We start from the raw sequence: 24083 nt of genomic DNA on the forward strand, positions 1-24083 counted from the left end.
TAATTATTATAAGAAACAAAGTCTGTTTTTCATAATTGCTTGAGCCTGCTGATGAACTTTTGCATAACTGGTAGGGAGTATGCATACAAGAATTAGATGAAAGGAAGATTCTGATTAGAAACTCCCTTAAAACACCGAGTGCATTAGTGGCAATGTACAAACTCAGAATAGACAAGGATGAGGCAACAAACTAGCTCTGGTCATTTCAAAGGAATGATCCAAGCATTTACTTTAAATAACGTTAGGGAAAAAACCTTAAATTCTCTCTCTCTCTCTCTCTCTCTCTCTCTCTCTCTCTCTTTCGTGTGTGTGTGTGTGTGTGTGTGTGTGTGTGTGTGTGTGTAGGTGGTTTTTTTTTTTTTTTTTTTTGTTTTTTTTTTTTTTTTTTTTAAATAATCAGTTTATGTAAGCAATTGATAGTCTCCAATCTTCTAGTTGTGTAATTTTTTTTAATGCTAGCAACTTTATATTACAGTTCCCTGATATTTACAATATTTTAATATTGTGCCAGACAACTGTGATACAAAGATATACAGTAAAAAAATAAATGTTATCCATGTTGAAAGTCACTTAAAATGTACAAAAATACAAATCTGTGGCAAATTAACTTCATTAATGTAAATTTCTGCCATATTTTAAGAAAGACATGTATTGTATAGTACAAAATGATTTAAGTAAACTTGTAACAAACATGAGGCATTCTATGGCATTGCCTCTGAACACCTTCAAATACATACAAAACTAAAATATGTACTTTGTCATAAAATATGAACACTAACAACAAATAAGCTGTAGCTGTTGTGTCTTTGCAACAATCTCTCAACAAATTTACAAGCATACAAATTAATCTGGATTCTCCAGAACAGTCACTTAATATATAAAAACAAAATATTTCTCGAAACATTATTTGTCACAAAAGAGAGCCAACACTAATGACAGCTAAAAGTTGCATAATCTCTGGTATAATCAAACATAACATAGAGCTTTCAAGTTACATGCCCAAACAGTGGGCCACAAAAGAATTCAGTCTCATATCTGTGAAACCACTAATGAACCTACAATATTTTTTTTTTTTTTTTAGCATTCACGCAATAGATATGGAATAATTGATATGTAGGTTTCTTTGAATAAGTGACTATCTTGGCATTATTTTCCTTTAGAGACCCCAATGAAACACAAAAGTTCAGGAAAAACATTATTTGAATCACATTAAAAGTAATTGTGCATTACACCTAATTTCTTTTGTTTTTGTGCCAACTTCTGGTGATAATGCTGGAGATTTGTCAGTTGCATAACCCGTAGGAAATAAACATGCAGCCCACAAATGACTTCCCAGAACAATCAGTTGATGTTATATAAGGAAATAACAAGTGAAAAATTGTACTTTTTAAAAGAATAATACAGTTCTGTAATACAGTTTCTCCAAAATTGTTTTTTTTCTATAATAATCATTTCATTGATTTCCATGAAAAAGACTTTTCTTTTATAAATTTGTATACTGAACAGATTATCTCTTCTAAGTAAGTCATGTCATGAACATCACAAATATTCTCAGGGCGACACAGTGCCTCCATTTTCTTTATTTGTTACCACTTACTTCTAAAAGCACATAGAAAGAGATGCATCAATCAGGTAATTAGAACAATCACAATTCAACATAAACTGTCAAGACTTTAACAACTTATCTTTGAGGACAATTCTGTATTGAAATTTGCCTGTATAGTTTTACAGTGACTATCATTCATTGATTACTAGAAGTGAAAAAGCAACTTTAACAGAATGTCCTTGTTACACTTGTTTTGCCTATTAAAAGATGGTATTTTTGTATTGAAGACTTCTGAGCATATACCATTAATGCACTTTTGTGGATGTAAGTGCAAAGAAGCTAAAAAATAACAGTAAATACGTATGTGAAACAAAAAAAGAAAGAACACTCCCATGAAATTTAATCTTAGTAGCTAATGGTAGATGAGCATTCACATGAGATTGTTGTGTGTATGTTCCCACACTGCATCACTGATCAATAGATGCTTCATGTGTAAAGACAATGTGAGAATTTATCAAGTACTACATGACAGAGTTCACTGTACTCCACTGTTATGAATAAGTCTTCATCTGAGCACGTACTCTGAAGAATATGTAAACTGATAAAGACATGTGCTTAATGCCTCAATAGTTACAGTGTTAAGAAGAATAAAGTATACACCAGTAGTTCCACTACATATCTTTCAAATTCTATGAAATTAATACACAGCAATAACATCGTGATATGCCCTTTATTTACTAGATTGCCCTCACATGTTCAAGACTTAGTTATACAATGAAAGTGTTTCCAAAAGTAATGACATGGACTTTAAAAATAGTTGCTGTAGTTGGGAGCAAAACCCAGATAATCAGCCAACTTGGGGGATCTTATAAATTATGTGGTGGAGATATGTATTAACAACTTGTGTGAATGACAGTTCACTCCTGGCACCTGAACTTTTCATAAAAAGATGCCTGTCACTAGTGATCCACATTAAACACCTTCTCCATCTAACGCCTGTAACAGCACTATTACTGATTATGAGAGGTCAGCAAATTTTTCTTTTCTCTATTTCAAAAAATTTGATGAAATAAACAGCCATGCAGACATTTGTTCCAATAATTATTCTGAAAAAACTTTTCACAATAATGCCTATCCTTGCCTTCACATGGTGACACTATACTACAGTGGAGAATAATAGTGATATGTAATATATACAGCAATAATATAAACAGTCACAAAATATCTCTCAAAAATAAAAGAAGCATTGTAATAAAAAGGAAAAGGATTACAAGGTAGTGAAAACTAATGACGTAGAATTAAGATTACAACTGTGTCAGAAGCACAAGTGATTCACTTTACTTGCTGTCCCACCATTTGAGGTGAGTTTCAGAAATGGGCACCACTGCTGACAATTGCCAGCAATCAGTAGCGTATCGGCACCCACTGTCCCGTGTTCTCGTCCCGACGGTAGTACCGTGGCCTATTATCCCTGAACACCGTGATGGCTGGGAAGGGATGCTCTTGGATGTACTTCAGTGTTGCACGTATCTAAACATTGAGAAAAAGTCTGTCAGTTAAATGTTCATGAGGAATATCCTGGGTGAAACACAAAATTGTGTAGAATAACAGTACACAACAACATTATATGTTTTAGGGTTGATGAGTCGTCATCAGGCATATAAATGACATTAAATCAATGCTAAGCTACTGAGCAATGTCCTCATTTAGAACTAACTATTTAAGACACACACTGCTACACTGTCCCGATGCATCAGCTCAACTGGGCTGAGGAGCTTTGTCAGCTGGAATGAGTGAAAGAAATAAGAAGGTGAAAGGAATAAAAAGGTGAAGGGGAAAGGAAGGTGGCAGAAAGGTAAACGAATAGGAATGTGGCACCAATGATCCAACCTTGGTGCAGATCCTCAACTTTACATGAGGCACGTAACGAACTGGAGGAATGGTTTGAGAGTTGTGGGAGGGCAGGTAGAAAAGAGATATTATCAGTGAGCAGGAGATTGAACAAGCATGGCATAATGATGGACCAGAATATTTTATAGATTGGATTTTGGGGGAAGGGAGTGTATAACAACCTGGGAGAGGTGGCAAAAACATCTTTCTCATCTCTTCTAGAGTGGTATTCCACTACCCACCCAATCTCTGGAATATCCTGGTTCATCCTTGTGTTACATGTACTCATAACTCCTTGCCACATAGCTTGTATCCATGAGGAAAACCTATTCTATCAACCAACACAGTACATCCATTCCAATCCATTAATACATACCCAGTGTTGAGTCTGATGTTTCTCTTTTCTATCTCCCCCCACCCCAAACATACTCCACCACAGTCTTACCCTGGTCCCTTGTTGCCTCTCTCTCATTTTGCTCCACCACTCCCTCCCCCTCCCATCTTCCTTTCACCTGTCTCCCAGTACACTTGGCAACCCTCTCACCCTCCCGGCCGCACTGCTGGGAAAATGTAGCCAATAGGCACAATACTGACATGCATGTATATGCATGTTTTTGTTAGTTAGTTCTGAAGGACATTTTGTGAATGTTCCAAAATGATTTCAATCTTGTATGTGTGCCTGAAAACTGCCAAATGTCTTTGCTATAGGGTAATTTTCTACTTTGCCTTCTATCTTTGTTTATAAAAACAATCTGAAAATTATGAACTAAATCATATAAATACAAGGAAAATTGAAAGGATCCATTACGCATAATGAGTGAAGCATGTTACAGAATGCTTTTTTAACTCTCTTCAGAAACTCCTTAAATCATCTATAGTCTCCTGCCAAATAAGTAAACTGTCTAATCAACTTAGGGTACATTCATCCTTTGCCTTTATGACTGCTTTAACTCTGCTGGGGACACTTCAAAGCGGTGCCTGAATGTCAGTGGGGGAATGGCACTGCATTCTTCCCCAAGAACTGGAACCAGAGAAGTTCATGATGTTGGAGTCTGAAGTGAAGTTGATTTTCTGACTCATCCCACCGTCAGGTCAGGACTTCGGGCAGGACAGTCCATTTCAGAAATGTTATTGTCCACAATCCAGTGCCTCACAGATGTTGCTTTATGAAACAGTGCTTTGTCATCCTGACACAATCATCATCTCTGATGTGTTCCTTAATCATCTCTGGTGTGTTCCTTAACAGTAAGAAGTACAAAATGCTGTTAAATGTGTTCATAACCTTTCGCATTTAATGTTTTCTTAATCACAGGAGGAGGATCACATCCGGACCATGAAAAACATTCCCATTCTGTAACACAATCACCTATGTACTTCATTGTTGTCACTACACAAAACATCAGGTTCTTCAGGCATTTGCCAAACCCAAACACTTCCAATAGACTGCCACATCTTATAGTGTGATTCATCACTACGAATCACCCAGCTCTGCTCATCCACTGTCCAGTGGAGTCACTCTTTACATCACTTCAAGCATCACTTAGCACTGACTGCAGAAGTCTATCACGAGTTTCGCAACTATTGTAGCCCATTCTTTTCAACTCCCTATGCAAGTCGTACCAACTACACTTCTGGTAGCACTTTGGAACTCACAAACGTTTCCTTTCACTTACTTCATGTGATTTTGTACAACTGACCTCCACAGTCCTTGATAGTCCATGCTCATCACCACATGAGGCATGCCTCGTCTTGTTAAGCTGGAGTTCTTTCTTCACAATTCTGCTTCACAATCACATCATCATCAATCACCAGCTAGAGCAGATTTAAAAAAAACTGAAATGTCCCTGCTGCACCATTAATCAGGTGACATCCAGTGGATAGTCCATATTTGAGGTCACTGAGCTCTCCTGAAGCAGCTGTTCTGTTATTCTGGTTCTTTATTGACAACACATTACTCCCCCACCTCCTTTTATACTGGCAGGTCTACCTCTCACGACATCTAGTGGTTAATTCCAAATTTCATAGACCTGTCCAGATACTTTTCACCAGGTAGTGTAAATCATGCAACACTAAATCAATTGTGACTCTCTTAAGAAAAAGAATCCTATAGAACATTACACTCAGCATTTACAATGACAATATCCCAGCTAATACACATCTGTACTGTGATACAATGAATGTGGTGGAGCAGTAATGTAAGAACGCACTCGTATTTGGGGGGAAAGCAGTTAAAATGGTCATCTGGCCATTCAGATTTAGGTTTTCTGTGATTTCTCTAGAGTGCTTAGGTGAATGCCAGACTGCATTTGGTTGGAGTCCAGGCAGTGAGTACACATAACCACAAAACTTGCAGCACATGAAGCATAGCTGGGTCAGTACATTGTGCATAAAATGGAAACAATAACTTGGCAGAACATGTGGAAACACACTATTAATTACCAGAACTTAAAAATTCACACTGCTGAATATTTCTTCATACATATACCCAGATATAAACTGTGCAGTGCTAATATGATGATCAATGTAAGGAATTTAACAGAAGAATCAATTTAATGTTTTGATGGGAATGTTGAATCTATTGTAACAACAAAACAACAGTTGTGCTGTAACTGTAAAAATGTCAAAGAAAGCATACTGAACAAGAAGATACTATGCAAATTTTTAGTTACATAACATTAAAAAAATATGATTGTATATCATTTATGATGTAGTGTTAGGTGATATTAGAGATTTAAATTATTCTTTAGTATTTTATCCATCATCAGAAACTGTAATTGTATTTATCAAAATAATCAGTAACGAGTTGCACAAAAGAACTTTTATTTCCCCAACCAGTTTCAGGCACTTAGTGCCCTTCTTCAGAAGGCTATAACTATTGAATTATTTGTGAGTGTAAACAATAAGATGCACACGGCATACTGCTGTTGTCATGTTGTTCATATTTGCCTGTACAAAAATGGTACAAAGAATCCAAGCAAGTGCAGACACTATACCAGAACTTCACTTGTTGTTTCATTTCCTTATACAATCTTTGTACAGGCACAATGAACCACATGACCATAGCAATGTGCTGTACGCATCTTATTGTTGAAACTCACAAATAATTTGATAGTTATAACCTTCTGAAGAAGGGCACTAAGTGCCTGAATCTGGTTCTCTCTCTCCTCTCTCCTTGGAAGGTCCAATGGTACCGACCAGCTGCCGTATTATCCTCAGCCCACAGGCATCACTGGATGCAGATGTGGAGAAGCATGTGGTCAGCACATCACTCTCCCACCTGTATGTCAGTTTACGAGACCAGAGCCACTACTTCTCAATCAAGCAGCTCCACAGTTTGCCTCACAAGTGCTGAGTACACCTCACTTGCCAACAGCCCTCGGCAGACTGCATAGTCACCCATCCAAGTGCTAGCCCAACCTGATAGCACTTAACTTTGGTGATCTGATGGGAACTGGTGTTATTTACTGCAGCAAGGCCATTGGCTGAAACTGGCTAGGGAAATAAAATTTACTTTGCACTGCTGGTTGCTGATTATTCTGATGAATAATATTATTCTACATATACTGAAAATTCTGTGCACTTGTTTTGCATAGTATGCACACATTATGTCCATATATAGAAATATTTTCTAGTTTCTACCTTTCTATGTCACGAAACATGTAGCTATTGCACATATATTAGACAATATTTATAAAATGTAAATTGTCTATGAATGAATAGTGAAATTCATTGAAATAAATTGCTGTTAACAAGAGGCAGAAACTGAGTACCAGTAGTAGCTGCTGATAATTATGGCAATTTTAAGAAAAATTTAAGTATTATACCAATAGCTAAAAAGTGAGCTGCTCCTGAAACCTAATAAATTGAAAACATGCAGTAGGTAGTTAAGTCCCATGAAGTAAATAGAGAGCATCAGCATCTTTTCATCAAAGGTATTTGAATCACTATTCTCTGAAACAATGACTTTTTCAATAACTTAAAATACTTGGGATAGCCTACTGCTTTGGAGGTGAGGCTGTGAGATTTGTTACCTGCTAAGGAGTCGTACAAAGGCTGAGTGTTATGTTAAAATTGTAAACATTAGAGTTTTTTGCACTATTTAAAGTTTGAAAATTATATCTCTTGAGGTAAAAGCAACTAGAAGTGTTGCTCATACACCACCAAACTGCATAATTCTCTGCTTCACTGTTCCAGTGAGATTCACTGTTCTAGGTGGAAGAGGTGGCAAGGGGATGGGAGGATTGGGAAAAAAAAGCTTTCCATTTGTCCATTTGCCAGGTTTTGTTCCTTCTACCTTACAACTCCAGTTGCTTTTGTAGATGAAATAGCTCTTATGCAAAATCTCTAATAACAATCAAACAACTGCTAGTGCAGCTTGCTATTAATTCAGCTTTACAAGTCAAAAACAAATAGGAAAATGTTGATTTATGAGCAAATATGTTGAATTTGTTTTACCACTTCTTTCCATATCCTATGATTTTTGCGTTGCCCAATGCGTAACACAATATGAATATTTGCTGGGAATTTTTAGTTTCTCCCAGCATACTCAATAATCTACGGTTGACAATACTCAATAATCTACGGTTGACAGCAAGTCAAAATTTCACTGATCATTGAATTTTTGTACATACACATAGCATAATGACAAACCTGCATTACAAAGTGTGGTGGCTCTACTTCAGGTGATGTGCTTAAATGTTGCAGTATAAGTTCATCGGGTTGTTCGAGCCACAAGTCAACTCCACGCAGAGGGTCATAATTGAATGGTCCAATCCTTAACAGACCCAGATTGGAGTCATAAATATCCAGCACCTGCAAATTAATATCACTACATTAGGAAACGTGCACTGCAACCTTTATTACTTTCTGTAAATGAAATATCTCATCTGTTATAACAAGTAATAAATTCTGGCAGAATGATTTTCAGAGCACTAAACATAGTTACTTGCAGAGACAAGTGATATCTTTGACTTTTTCAAAAAATGGTTCAAATGGCTGTAAGCACTATTGGACTTAACATCTGAGGTCATCACTCCCCTAGACTTAGAACTACTTAAACCTAACTAACCTAAGGACAGCACACACATCCATGCCCGAAGCAGGATTCAAACCTGCAACAGTAGCAGCAGCGCGGTTCCAGACAGATGTTGACTTTTTTTAACTGTTGATTCAGAGGGATATTTGTAATTCCATGTTTGTCAAATGTATTCTGTATTTGTGCTGCTTTTCATGTACTCTGCTCAAGCATCTAACAAGTTACCTTTTTTTTCATCACAAACACACAGTTCTTAGTCTAGAGCAACATTCCCACACAACAACAAACTTATCTAAATGTCAATGTATGCCTTACAGCAACGACAAAAAGAACTGAAAGCATAGCAAATTATAATAAAGTGTTTCAATTTGACAAGAAGGTTTGCACAAGTGTGTTAATAAAAAAATTAAAACAACATAAAGGGTAAAACATTTAGGATCCTGTATCAAGAGAGAGATGCTGAAGTGAAAGAACTGAACAAGAAGATTGTTCTCCAGCACAGAAGGCTCAAAGCATACACAGATGGTAACAACAGATAAAAGAAATACTAATGGTTATGAGACTGATATTCTAGATAAGTAAGAATTTTTTTTTAGTTTTTTTTTGGTTGAGAAACAGAGATGAGAAAAGGAAAATCAGATAGGAAAGCATCTACGGCTTAGATAAGGCAAAAGATGAGAAAAAATGAGGAAGGTAAGTGCCTAATGCATGGATGATCATGCCAGTAGTGACAAAGAACACACTTTTTTCAGATAAGAATGATGAAAGAAATCTGCTATGTCATTTTCATATGAACCATTGTCTGAAATTATGTAAGCAGGCCACAAATCACATGTACCAGGATCGCCAGATTCGGATTTGAAGCTCATTGTCCTAGAGTTCATTTCCAGTCTGCTAACTGTGCCTATCGCTCGATAAGAATGAGCAGAAGACCTAAAATGAGACAGAAGTGAAAGAAAGTTGTGGTTGGGAGCTCCAACATCAAGCGCATAATGGGACCCCTTAGGGATATGGCAGCAAGAGACGGGAAGAAAACCAATGTGCACTCCTTGTGCATACCGGGGGGAGCCATTCCAGATGTGGAAAGGGTCCTTCGGATGCCATGAAGGGTACAGGGTGCACCCATCTGCAGGTGGTCGCTCATGTCAGCACCAATGATGTGTGTCGCTATGTATCGGAGGAAATCCTCTCTGGCTTCTGGCGGCTATCTGATTTGGTGAAGACTGCCAGTCTCGCTAGCGGGATGAAAGCAGAGCTCACCATCTGCAGCATCGTCGACAGGACTGACTGCGAACCTTTGGTACAGAGCCGAGTGGAGGGTCTGAATCAGAGGCTGAGGCGGTTCTGCAACCGTGTGGGCTGCAGATTCCTCAACTTGCGCCATAGGGTGGTGGGGTTTCGGGTTCCGCTGGATAGGTCAGGAGTCCACTACATGCAACAAGCGGCTACACGGGTAGCAGGGGTTGTGTGGCGTGGGCTGGGCAGTTTTTTTAGGTTAGATGGCCTCGGGCAAGTACAGAAATGGCAACAGCCTCAACGGGTGTGGGGGAAATGCGGGGACCAAGTAGCAATTAGTATTGTAATTGTAAACTGTCGAAGCTGCGTTGGTAAAGTACCGGAACTTCAAGCGCTGATAGAAGGCACAGAAGCTGAAATTGTTATAGGTACAGAAAGCTGGCTGAAGCCAGAGAGAAATTATGCCGAAATTTTTACAAAGGCACAGATGGTGTTTAGAAAGGATAAATTTCATGCAACCGATGGTGGAGTGTTTGTCGCTGTTAGTAGTAGTTTATCCTGTAATGAAGTAGAAGTGGATAGTTCCTGTGAATTATTATGGGTGGAGGTTACACTCAACAACAAAGTTAGGAAACTACTGCGAAAGCAAAGAGAGCTTCACTGCAAGTTTAAATGCAGCCAGAACCTCTCAGACAAACAGAAGCTAAATATGTCAAAGTTAGCGTAAGGAGGGCTAAACGTGAAGCGTTCAGTGAATTCGAAAGTAAAAGTCTATGTATCAACTTGACAGAAAATCCTAGGAAGTCCTGGTCTTATGTTAAATCAGTAAGTGGCTCGAAACAGCATATCCAGACACTCCGGGATGATGATGGTATTGAAACAGAGGATGACGCGAGTAAAGCTGAAATACTAAACACCTTTTTCCAAAGCTGTTTCACAGAGGAAGACCGCACTGCAGTTCCTTCTCTAAATCCTTGCACAAACAAAAAAATGGCTGACATCGAAATAAGTGTCCAAGGAATAGAAAAGCAACTGGAATTACTCAACAGAGGAAAGTCCACTGGACCTGACGGGATACCAATTCGATTCTACACAGAGTACGCGAAAGAACTTGCCCCCCTTGTAACAACCATGTACCACAAGTCTCTATAGGAACGGAAGGTTCCAAATGATTCAAAAAGAGCACAGGTAGTCCCAATTTTCAAGAAGGGTCATCAAGCAGATGCGCAAAACTATAGGCCTATATCTCTGACATTGATCTGTTGTAGAATTTTATAACATGTTTTTTGCTCGAGTATCATGTCGTTTTTGGAAACCCAGAATCTACTCTGTAGGAATCAACATGGATTCCGGAAACAGCGATCGTGTGAGACCCAACTGACTTTATTTGTTCATGAGACCCAGAAAATATTAGATACAGGCTCCCAGGTAGATGCTATTTTCCTTGACTTCCGGAAGGTGTTCGATACAGTTCCGCACTGTCGCCTGATAAAGTAAGAGCCTACGGAATATCAGACCAGCTGTGTGGCTGGATTGAAGAGTTTTTAGCAAACAGAACACAGCATGTTGTTATCAGTGGAGAGACGTCTACAGACAAAGTAACCTCTGGCGTGCCACAGGGGAGTGTTATGGGACCATTGCTTTTCACAATATGTATAAATGACCTAGTAGATAGTGTCAGAAGTTCCATGTGGCTTTTCGCGGATGATGCTGTAGTATACAGAGAAGTTGCAGCATTATAAAATTGTAGTGAAATGCAGGAAGATCTGCAGCGGATAGGCACTTGGTGCAGGGAGTGGCAACTGACCCTTAACATAGACAAATATAATGTATTGTGAATACATAGATAGAAGGATCCTTTATTGTATGATTATATGATATCACAACAAACACTGGTAGCAGTTACTTCTGTAAAATATCTGGGAGTATGCGTACGGAACGATTTGAAGTGGAATGATCATATAAAATTAATTGTTGGTAAGGGCGGGTACCAGGTTGAGATTCATTGGGAAAGTCCTCAGAAAATGTAATCCATCAACAGAGGAGGTGGCTTACAAAACACTCATTCGACCTATACTTGAGTATTGCTCATCAGTGTGGGATCCGTACCAGATCGGGTTGACGGAGGAGATAGAGAAGATCCAGAGAAGAGCGGCACGTTTCGTCACAGGGTTATTTGGAAACCGTGATAGCGTTACGGAGATGCTTAGCAAACTCAAGTGGCAGACTCTGCAAGAGGCGCGCTCTGCATCGCGGTGTAGCTTGCTCGCCAGGTTTCGAGAGGGTGTGTTTCTGGATGAGGTATCGAATATATTGCTTCCCCCTACTTATACCTCCCGAGGAGATCACGAATGTAATTAGAGAGATTAGAGCGCGCATGGAGGCTTTCAGACAGTCGTTCTTCCCGCGAACCATACACGACTGGAACAGGAAAGGAGGTAATGACAGTGGCATGTAAAGTGCCCTCCGCCACACACCGTTGGGTGGCTTGCGGAGTACAAATGTAGATGTAGATGTAGAAAGAAAGAAAACTAAAATGGTAAAACACAGACCAGGCCAATCAGACTAGAGAGAGGAGAAATCACTGAGCAAACAATGATGCATCCAAGGTAGAATACAGAATCAACAAGAATTAAAGTTTATTTTTCTGATTAATGTATCTAACACTAAAATAAATGAATTCTTACTAAGTGTAGATGAAAACACTGGGAAAATGGACCATTATATTTACTTGGACTGGAACTGCACTAAGTCACAGAACAACAGTAATTTCTATGGTTATGATGGTATGGAAACATTAAATATGGCATGCCACAAGATTTGGCACTTGGCTCCCTCTTATTCTTGGCATACATTAACAATTTATAAATGATATTGGAGGACCCATAAGAAACTGTCATGTTTATTGATGACACAAGTATACTGGTAATGGATGTAAACACATCCACATCTGTCGAAGAAAAAGAATAATGGAACAGGTCTATAACTGGTTCACTGCAGATATCTTACCCTTCACCTTATGTAGACTCATTGTGGAATTTCAGACTAATTAAAATTACCATCAGGTATCAGAAGTAGAAATCAATGGGCAACATTTTTTTTAAATGTGTATGAAATTTCTAGGCATTCAAATACACAATGAACTGAGATACAGCAATGCCTGGATAAGTTAAATAAAAAGCTCAATCCTGTAGGAGTGCACTTTAAATTACTGTATTGACCTGCAAATGAAATTGCTAGAACATTTTGCAGAAACCTCTTCAGAACTCTAAAGATTCTTCCACTCGTGTGCAAAATATATTTACCCTCTGAATGTATTTATAATCAATCAGAAGAGTGCATTTAAAATGAAACGTGAAATTCACCAACACAATTCTGTAAGTAAAAATAATTTCCAAATAGACCATGCACCTTTGTGTAGGGTACACGATGTCATTTTATATTCTGGTGCAAAAGCTGGTAGACACCAAACAAGGAAACATAAAATCCTCCGATATTCAAAAAGAAAGTAAAAGACTGTTTCTTATTAGCTCCTCCTCCTCCTCCTCCTCCTATAATTTAGTACAATATTTGGAGTTGGGGCACCAAGATGTAAAATTCTGTTAATACTAATGTACACATTAGCAGGTTTTAACTTTTCCAATATTAGACAGCTGACAATGGTCCCTGAAATCAGTAAAATTATATGAATGCATAGTATGGAGTACACATAAAAACAACAGCTGTGTAGGGTAGCAAAGAGGGGAATAGACTATTTCAGAGTAACTCTTCTTGGAGAGAGAGAGAGAGAGAGAGAGAGAGAGAGAGAGAGAGAGAGAGAGAGAGAGAGAGAGAGAGAGAGAGAGAGAGAGAGAGAGAGAGAGTTTGTGTGTGTAAGTAATCTGCACAAAATTGCTGCTGTAAGCAGTGCAGCATTAGTCATAATTTGTTGTCAATATATTTTACAGGTGTAATCTTCTGTGGCTGCTACTGCCTATAAATGTATGACTTGTACCACAATCATGATCACTTTCATAACAGGATTTATTTTAGATGATATATGAATGTAGGCATCAAATTTCCAAGAGGAAACCTTGAAAGGTGGATGAATGTGTAATTTCTGTAGCTGAAAAATATTTTTATGCATTTTATTCAAGTGGTGTACCTTCTTTATATCTTTTTGATAGTTACTACCAGAGAAAATTATCTATATTACTTGCTGGGCCAAATAAAAATACAATACAATACACTGACATGATGAAATGCAAGTGAATGGTTGCTTCAGTGAATCATCTGCTATGGTATGCCAAGGAGGGTGACCATTTCTTGGACCTCTTTGTCACATGCAATGGCATGTGAGTGCTGAATTCAGTGCTGGTATTAAAGAAGCAGAGCACCAGGAGGAAACATTCGGGTTCAATAGAGACAAAAAATAAAATTCTTTTAGTGACATCTGCTGGGAAGGTGATGTTAATGATCTTCTGGAATCACTGAGGGCCACTCTTCAGTATTTAACAACACTACATGCCACCATCAATGTCAACAGTTATTGTTCCACAGTATCACACATACGGGCTGCCATCAGGAACAAGTGCTGAGATATTCTCAATGTGCACAATGAGCTTAATCCTCCACGACAATGCAAGGCCACACGTGGCAAACAGAATGGCTGACAAACGCCAGTCATTTCACTAGGACAGTATCGACTACTCTGGACTACCCACTACGCAATCTGGACCTCATCCCTAGTGATTTACATGTTTTCCTGGCAGGACAGTGATTAATATGCAACAGTGAAGCCAAGATAGCAGTCTGACAGTAGTTCCACAGTCAACCAGATGAATTCTGGCACAGGGGCATATCAAATTTAGTGCTGTGATGGGGCAAATGTTTGAACTGGTGTGGGGAATATGCAGAAAAATAGTATCAGATAAACAGAATAGTACATGCATTTGTAATTACCTGTATGTACCTTATTTTGGCTAATGAAAAATTAAGGCAAAGACTTTCTGATTCAACCCTGTAGTATGTTTCTAGATTTATCATTTAAAGCTGGTTATTGCAACTTTGTAAGTAGGCTTTCTCAGAATAGTTTGTTTCTATTTCAAGCATCTGCCAGTTCAGTTTTTTCAGCATCTCCGTGATGCTCTCCTGTAGGTCAAACAAACCTGTGACCATTCATGCTGTTGTTCTTAACAAACATTCAATGTTCCTTGTTAGTCCTGTCTGGTATGAATCCCACATGCTTGAACAACACTGTAGAATGGATTGCATGAGTGTTTTATAAGCAATCTCCTTTGTAGAATGATTGTATTTACCCTACTATTCTACCAATGATCAAAGTCTACCACCTGTTTTACCTATGACTGAGCATATGTTGCTGTTACACCCTAATCCTACCATGTTATTTATCTTTGGTTCACACATTACACTTAGTTTCAATATACTGAACATGTATAGTACATCATATTATATATTAATGGCAGAAGCAGCCACTGCAAGCTACTTCTGAAAACTATATCAACAACCAGTTAAGCTCACATTGATAATAATGGGAATTAAATCTAGATAACTTCTTTTTCTCTTTGCTTTTTCATATTTTTTATTTTTATTTATTTTTTTAAACATGGCAGTTATTCCCTGATGTCTAAACAGTTGTCCTACCATCCTATTCCTTCTTCTGTCACTGTTTTCCATATATTTCTTTCTTCATCAATTCTCCAGAGAACAACCTCTTCCCTTACCTTACCAGACCACCTAATTTTCAGTGTTGTTCTGTAGCACCAGATCTCAAATGCTTCTGTTCCACTTTTCCCACTGTCCATGATTTACTACCATACAACGTTATACTCCAAATGTACATTCAAATTAATATCTTTGTTTGATACCAGTTGACTTCCCTCCACCAGGAATGCCCTTTTTGCCAGTGCTAGTCTGTTTTTTATGTCATCCTTGCTCCATTCATCATGGGTTATTGAGCTGTCTAGCTAGAAGAATTCCTTAACTTCATCCGCTTCATGAGCTCCAGTTTTGATTTTAGGTTTCTTGCTGTCCTCATTTCTGCTACCTCTCATTACTTTCATCTTTCTTCAATTTACCCTCAATCCATATTCTGTACTCATTAGATTCTTTATTCCATTGAACAGATACTGTAATTTTCTTCACTTTTGCTGGGCATACCAATGTCATCAGTGAATCTTATTATTGATATCTTTGCACCTTGAATTTTAATCCCTCTCTTGAAATTTCCCCGTATTTCTTCAGGTATAGAGTGAACAGTAGGAGCAAAAGACTAGAACCTTGTCTTACACCCTTTTTAATCCAGGCATTTTGTTTTTGGTCCTTCAGTATTACTGGTCCCTCTCGATTCTTGTACAAATTGTATATTATGAACCTTTCCCTACTGCTTACCTTTATTTTTCTCAGAATTTCGAACATATTTCACCACTTACCACTGTCAAACATTTTCCCCAAATGAACAAATCCTATGAACTTGTCTTGATTCTTCTTCAATCTTTTCTTTTCCATTCATCTGAGTATTATTCTTGTCAGCAACTTGAATGCCCAAGCTACTAAGCTGATCATGTGATAATCTCACACTTTGCAGCTCTTGTTACCTTCGGAATTGTGTGGATGGTGTTCTTCAAAAGGTCTGATGGTATGTCCCCAGTCTCATACATTCTACATGCCAATGTGAATAGTGATTTTGTTGCCAATGATTTTTATAAATTCCATTTGAATGTTATCTATCCCTCCAGCCTTTTTTTGCTCTTAAATCATCCACAGGCCTTTTAAATTCTAACTCTACTAATGAATCTCTTGTATCTTCCCCTTGATTCCTGTTTCTTCTTCCATCACATCATCAAACAAGTCTTTACTAAATTGTGGTCTGAGTCTATATCTGCTCCTGAGTACACTTTGTAAGCCTGACCATGATGTAATCTAACTGGAATCTTCCTGTGTCTCTCGGCCTTCTCCAAGTATACCACCTCCTCCTCCTCCTCCTCCTCCTCCTCCTCCTCCTCCTGTGATTCTTGAACAGAGTATTTACTTTTTTGAAAGATTTCATAATGCCTTCAACTGCCATTCTCTTTATTTCACATACAATTTTACAGTTTTGGTCTTAGGCCATTTTAAAGTATTTTATGGGTGATTTTTTCGTAGTAAATTATGCCATCTACATCTACAGCTACATCTACATGACTACTCTGCAATTCACATTTAAGTGCTTGGCAGAGGGTTCATCGAACCACAATCATACTATCTCTCTGCTATTCCACTCCCGAACAGCGCGCGGGGAAAACGAACACCTAAACCTTTCTGTTCGAGCTATGATTTCTCTTATTTTATTTTGATGATCATTCCTACCTATGAAGGTTGGGCTCAACAAAATATTTTCGTATTCGGAAGAGAAAGTTGGTGACTGAAATTTCGTAAAAAGGTCTCGCCGCGACGAAAAATGTCTTTGCTGTAATGACTTCCATCCCAACTCGTGTATCATATCTGCCACACTCTCTCCCCTATTACGTGATAATACAAAATGAGCTGGCCTTTTTTGTACCCTTTTGATGTCCTCTGTCAATCCCACCTGGTAAGGATCCCACACCGCGCAGCAATATTCTAACAGAGGACAAACGAGTGTAGTGTAAGCTGTCTCTTTAGTGGACTTGTTGCATCTTCTAAGTGTCTTGCCAATGAAACACAACCTTTGACTCGCCTTCCCCACAATATTATCTATGTGGTCTTTCCAACTGAAGTTGTTCGTAATTTTAACACCCAGGTACTTAGTTGAATTGACAGCCTTGAGAATTGTACTATTTATCGAGTAATCGAATTCCAACGGATTTCTTTTGGAACTCATGTGGATCATCTCACACTTTTCGTTATTTAGCGTCAACTGCCACCTGACACACCATACAGCAATCTTTTCTAAATCGCTTTGCAACTGATACTGGTCTTCGGATGACCTTACTAGACGGTAAATTACAGCATCATCTGCGAACAATCTAAGAGAACTGCTCAGATTGTCACCCAGGTCATTTATATAGATCAGGAACAGCAGAGGTCCCAGGACGCTTCCCTGGGGAACACCTGATATCACTTCAGTTTTACTCGAGGATTTGCCGTCTATTACTACGAACTGCAACCTTCATGACAGGAAATCACAAATCCAGTCGCACAACTGAGACGATACCCCATAGGTCTGCAGCTTGATTAGAAGTCGCTTGTGAGGAACAGTGTCAAAAGCTTTCCAGAAATCTAGAAATACGGAATCAACTTGAGATCCCCTGTCAATAGCGACCATTACTTCGTGCGAATAAAGAGCTAGCTGCGTTGCACAAGAGCGATGTTTTCTGAAGCCATGCTGATTACGTGTCAATAGATCGTTCCCTTCGAGGTGATTTGTAATGTTTGAATACAGTATATGCTCCAAAACCCTACTGCAAACCGACGTCAATGATATAGGTCTGTAGTTCGATGGATTACTCTTACTACCATTCTTAAACACTGGTGCGACCTGCGCAATTTTCCAATCTGTAGGTACAGATCTATCGGTGAGCGAGCAGTTGTATATGAGTGCTAAGTAGGGAGCTATAGTAACAGCGTAATCTGAAAGGAACCTAATCGGTATACAATCTGGACCTAAAGACTTTCCCGTATCAAGCGATTTGAATTGCTTCGCAGCCCCTAAGGTATCTACTTCTAAGAAACTCATGCTAGCAGATGTTCGTGTTTCAAATTCTGGAATATTCCATTCGTATTCCCTGGTGAAGGAATTTCAGAAAACTGCGTTCAATAACTCTGCTTTAGCGGCACAGTCATTGGTAACAGTACCATCAGCACTGCGCAGCGAAGGTATTGACTGCGTCTTGCCGCTTGTGTACTTTACATACGACCAGAATTTCTTCGGATTTTCTACCAAATTTCGAGACAATGTTTCGTTGTGGAACCTATTAAAGGCATCTCGCATCAAAGTCCGTGCCAAATTTCGCGCGTCTGTAAATTTTAGCCTATCTTCGGGATTTCGCGTTCTTCTGAACTTCGCATGCTTTTTCCATTGCCTCTGCAACAGCGTTCGGACCTTTATTGTGTACCACGGGGGATCCGTTCCATCTCTTACCAATTTATGAGGTATGAATCTCTCAATTGCTATTGCTACTATATCTTTGAATTTGAGCCACATCTTGTCTACATTTGCATAGTCAGTTCGGAAGGAATGGAGACTGTCTTTTAGGAAGGCTTCTAGTGTCACTTTATCCACTTTTTTTAAATAAAATTATTTTGCGTTTGTTTCTGATGGATTTGGAAGAAACTGTATTGAGCCTAGCTACAACGACCTTGTGATCACTAATCTCTGTATCAGTCATGATGCTCTCTATCAGCTCTGGATTGTTTGTGGCTAAGAGGTCAAGTGTGTTTTCGCAACCATTTACAATTCGCGTGGGTTCGTGGACTAATTGCTCGAAATAATTTTCGGAGAAAGCATTTAGGACAATCTCAGAAGATGTTTTCTGCCTACCACTGGTTTTGAACAAGTATTTTTGCCAACATACTGAGGGTAGGTTGAAGTCCCCACCAACTATAACCGTATGCGTGGGGTATTTATTTGCTACGAGACTCAAACTTTCTCTGAAGTGTTCCGCAACTGTATCATCGGAGTCTGGGGGTCGGTAGAAGGAGCCAATTATTAACTTAATTCGGCTGTTAAGTATAAGCTCCACCCATACCAATTCGCACGGAGTATCTACTTCGACTTCACTACAAGGTAAACCACTACAGACAGACACAAACACTCCACCACCAATTCTGCCTAATCTATCTTTCCTGAACACCATCTGAGACTTTGTAAAAATTTCTGCAGAACTTATTTCAGGCTTTAGCCAGCTTTCTGTACCTATAACGATATCAGCTTCTGTGCTTTCTATTAGCACTTGAAGCTCAGGGAGTTTTCCAGCGCAACTACAACAATTTACAACTATAATTCTGACTGTTCCTTGATCCAAGCACGTTCTGTATTTGCCATGCACCCTTTGACATTGCAGCCCACCCCGTACTTTCCCGAGACCTTCTAACCTAAAAAAACCGCCCAGTCCACGCCACACAGCCTCCGCTACCCGTGTAGCCGCCAGCTGAGTGTAGTGAACTCCTGACCTATTCAGCGGAACCCGAAACCCCACCACCCTATGGTGCAAGTCAAGGAATCTGCAGCCAACACGGTCACAAAACCGTCTGAGCCTCTGAGTCAGACCCTCCACCCAGCTCTGCACCAAAGGTCCGCAGTCGGCTCTGTCTACGATGCTGCAGATGGTGAGCTGTGCCTTCATCTCATAAGCAAGACCGGCAGCCTTCACCAAATCAGATAGCCGCTGGAATCCAGAGAGAATTTCCTCAGATCCAAAGCGACACACATCATTAGTGCCGACATGTGCCACCACCTGCAGCTGGCTGCACCCTGTGCTCTTCATGGCATCCGGAAGGACCCTTTCCACATCAGGAATGACTCCTCCCGGAATGCACACGGAGTGCACACTGGATTTCTTCCCCTCCTTAGCCACTGTATCCCTAAGGGGCCCCATTACGCGCCTAACATTGGAGCTCCCAACTACCAGTAAGCCCACCCTCTGTGATTGCCCGGACCTTGAAGGCTGAGAATGATCCTCTGAAACAGGGCAGACAGCTGCATCTGGCTCAGCCAGAGACAGTGCCTGAAACCGGTTTGTCAGACGCACCGGGGAGGCTTTCTGATCAGCCTCCGGGGACGCCTTTCGCTGCCTGCCACGCCTTGGAACAACCTCCCAATCAAGCGGCAGACCAATCTGGGGACAGACGGGACGAGGTTGACATCCCCATGATACCCAAGTCTGGCTTCCCACAGTGGTGCCCATTGGCAACAGCCTCAAGCTGCGTGACCGAAGTCAGCGCCGATTGCAGCTGTGAACGAAGGGATGCCAAGTCAGCCCTCATCCGAACACAGCAATCGCAGTCTCTGTCCATTCCAATCGATGTTGAACAACAGTTACTGAAACACGAGTCCGTGCCTAGATAATGCAAGCGAAACACGCAAAGAATGTATCAACTAACCTGTACAAATGCCTAACGACTGCGCTACAATCTGCTGAATTTACGATTACAGTAACTAAAACTCGAAATTGCACCTCCTATACGAAACTCACACGCAATTTAAGTAAGAATCTACCAAGTAAACACTAAAGCACGATGCTACAACTGTCAAATACTATAATATGCCCGAAATATGAATTAAACAATGCAAGTACCCAAAAACACACAAAGAAATTAATTAAATTATCTAACAAATAAGTAAGCTAGGGTTATACGACTTGCTGCTGCAGCTGCTTATCCAATGGCGGCAGGGAGCACACTGGCTGTGACCAACCGACACTGGCTGTTCAAAACAAAAACAGAAGACAGACGACTACGCGAATTTACACTATTCAGGTACTAAGGCACGATGCTACAACCCTCAAATACTATAATACACCTGAAATATATGAATTAAACAATGCAAGTACCCAAAAACACGCAAGGAAATTAATTAAACTATCTAACAAGTAAGTAAGCTAGGGGTATATGACTTGCTGCTGGCAGCTGCTTATCCAACGGTGGCAGGGCCATGTGTGTCGTTGGTCCTAGGATTCCATGTTACACTCATAAAATAAAATCAAGATGTTTTACGCCATTTTAAGAGTGCGTTGGTGCAAAGAGCTTTACAAGAACTGCTTGAAAGTAACATGCTCCTAAAATAGTATAAAACATCTTGGATTTATTTTATGAGCATTACATGTTATCATAGGAGCAACAACATACGTGGCATAATTTACTACTAAAAAATCATCCATAAAATACTTTAAAATGGCCTAAGGCCAAAATTGTACATGAAATAAAGAGAATGGCAGTTGAAGGCATCATGAAATCTTTCAAAAAGTTCTTCGCAGCTGCAGACACTTTCATATTTAGACTTATGGAGTATTCACTGTTACCAACGGAAATTTATTGAAGAACTCAATTAGTCTTTTTACTCTCTCATTCCTACTACGAAACCCATATTCTCCCATAACCCTTTCTTCTACACATTCCCCTTACAATTGAATTTCAATCCTCCATGACTATTAAAGTTTCATCTCTTTTTTACATACTGAATTACCAATTAAATATCCTCACATCTTTCTCTCTCTCTTCACCTTCTGCTTGTGACTTCAGCATGTATACCTGCACTATTGCAACACCAACACCAACACCACTACCACCAATACCACTACCACCACCGCCATCATCGCCGCCGCCACCACCACCACCTCACATTTCTCTGAAAGAGACACATTTTCTCACACATGATCTGCATTTTCCATTCACTCTAGTGTGAAAGGCAGTATCCAAGTATTAATGCAGTTCAGGAAACTGTCACCTTCCTCAGTAAACCACTGCAGATAATTCTGTGACACTGTCATTCATGTGCCTTTCATCACATTATCCAACTTCTTAGGCACCCACCAATATGAAGCCCTCTGGTACCCCAAGGACCCACGAACAATGTCAGAAACACTCCCATACGAAATTCCAAGCTCCTGGGAAATGCCCTTGCAACCACACACAACTGCAACCACATGAGAAGCACTGCTGTCAGTCAATGAAGAGAGAGTGACTTACACCACATTTACTTCAACTGCTCACAATATCCAGTGTTATCCAGACATGGGACAATGTATAAGTAGGATTGCTGGAAGACAAGTTGTTTTATAAGACATACCTGCTGGCCACCCCTAAGATGCCTGGCAATCCGCAGAGCCAGGTCGGGGCCCTTGTCTGGAAAAGTTGCTGGGAAAAGTTCACCAGTCTTTGTGATAACACCTGAAATATAAGAAATATGGTAATCTCAATTTGGTGGAAGTTCAGGAACTTTCAGGAACAAAGCCCTACAGTAGTTAGTTTTATTTTACTCCAGATCTTTCACTGTAATAACAAAACCTGTTTTGTGAAACTGGGGTAAAAACTGAATACCAATGATATTTATTGCAAAAGGCAGGAAAACACTGACAGAACGATGCTTTCCTTTTTGTGTTCCCATTTTACTTTTGGTGAAGAAATATTAGAAAATTTTGAAAAGTGTAGGTTCCTTCTCATTCTCTTCTCACCCCTACTGTCCCCAATTCAAACACACCCCAGCCTGCTGATTTACAAAATATGTACAATGCATGAATCAAGCAGCATAAAGATTCAATAGTAATAAGATTACAATTTTTTTAAGAAAATGTTTCTGATTAATGTTTGAAACAAAATAACAAAAAAGTTTTCTAGGCTCAACAACACTAATTCTGAATTCAGATTATTAAACCACTTTCTAAAATAATCATTTTAAGAATATACATTCAGAAAGTAATAGTGTTTCTATTAGAATATTTTTCTTCTAGGATTCTTAAGTGTCAAAATTCAACATACATGTTCTTCTTCAATAAGTTATTATCTTTGCTGTAAAACTGTTTCCTTGAATATGGCCTATATATGTGTTAGTTTGTGAGTTGTGCAGTGATGTTGATTAACAGGCTCAAATATTGTTCAGAACATGATGAATAAATTAATGAATGAATTATAAATGACAAAAAATAATCTGAAAATATAATATAACTGGATAGATACAAAAATCTACTCACCAGTTGGTGACAGCAAAGAACGCACAAAGGTTAAGGAATTGTGTAAGATTTTGGTGCCAGTGGCTCCTTCTTCTGGCAGAGGGGCAGAAGAGGAAGGAAGAGGCATGAAGGAAAACGACTGGTGAGGTTTAGGGACTGTTGAGAGTTACAGAAAAGTTCTCCAGTAAGTCTCCCCTGACCTGGGGTTCTGGACAATTTTTCTGTAACTCTCCCCATTTCCTAAATCTCCTGAACCTGTTTCCTTCATCCCCCTTCCTTTACCTTCAACCCCTCTACCAGAAGAAGAAACCACTGGCTCCAAAAGCTTGCAAGATTGCTCAACCTCAGTGTGCTTTTTGCTGCCACCACCTGGTGAGTAGATTTTTTTATTCATCCAATTATAATACATTTAAAAAAAATTATTTTCATTGATATACAGGGTGGTCCAAAAGTCCGGAAACACCCTCATAAAATTCAAATGGAGTAGCAAACAAGGAAACAGAGTCCCTACACACGAGGACCGGGAAGGAGGAAACTTTGTAGGTTATGCCACCAACATGGCGGCCATCTTGAAAGCCGCCATCTTGGATTCAACTCCAAAAATGTGAAATATCAAACAGATAGAGAATTTCACCAGAAAAACAATGCCGTTGTTATTTTAAACATAGCTTTATTCATTCTCGGGTTATAGACAGTTACATGGCAGCGGTGGCACGCTCGGCAGTGTGTGTGTTATGTACCGAAGAGACAT

At 39.4% G+C, this 24083-nt stretch overlaps 1 protein-coding gene across 1 annotated transcript in view; it reads right to left on the minus strand.

The window, feature by feature from the left end:
- Nucleotides 1–429: 429 nt before the first annotated feature.
- The window catches only part of LOC126354746 (protein N-terminal asparagine amidohydrolase), a 254994-nt gene continuing 231340 nt past the window's right edge, over nt 430–24083 (minus strand). The window contains exons 6-8 of the mRNA XM_050004625.1: nt 22453–22553; nt 8087–8248; nt 430–3076 (exon numbers count right to left, since the gene is read on the minus strand). Coding sequence (XP_049860582.1) covers nt 2951–3076; nt 8087–8248; nt 22453–22553 — 389 coding nt within the window. The 3' untranslated portion in view covers nt 430–2950. The remainder of the gene's footprint in view (nt 3077–8086; nt 8249–22452; nt 22554–24083) is intronic.

This window comes from Schistocerca gregaria, chromosome 3 (assembly GCF_023897955.1).
Source record: "Schistocerca gregaria isolate iqSchGreg1 chromosome 3, iqSchGreg1.2, whole genome shotgun sequence".
Classification (NCBI taxonomy): Eukaryota; Metazoa; Arthropoda; class Insecta; order Orthoptera; family Acrididae; genus Schistocerca; species Schistocerca gregaria.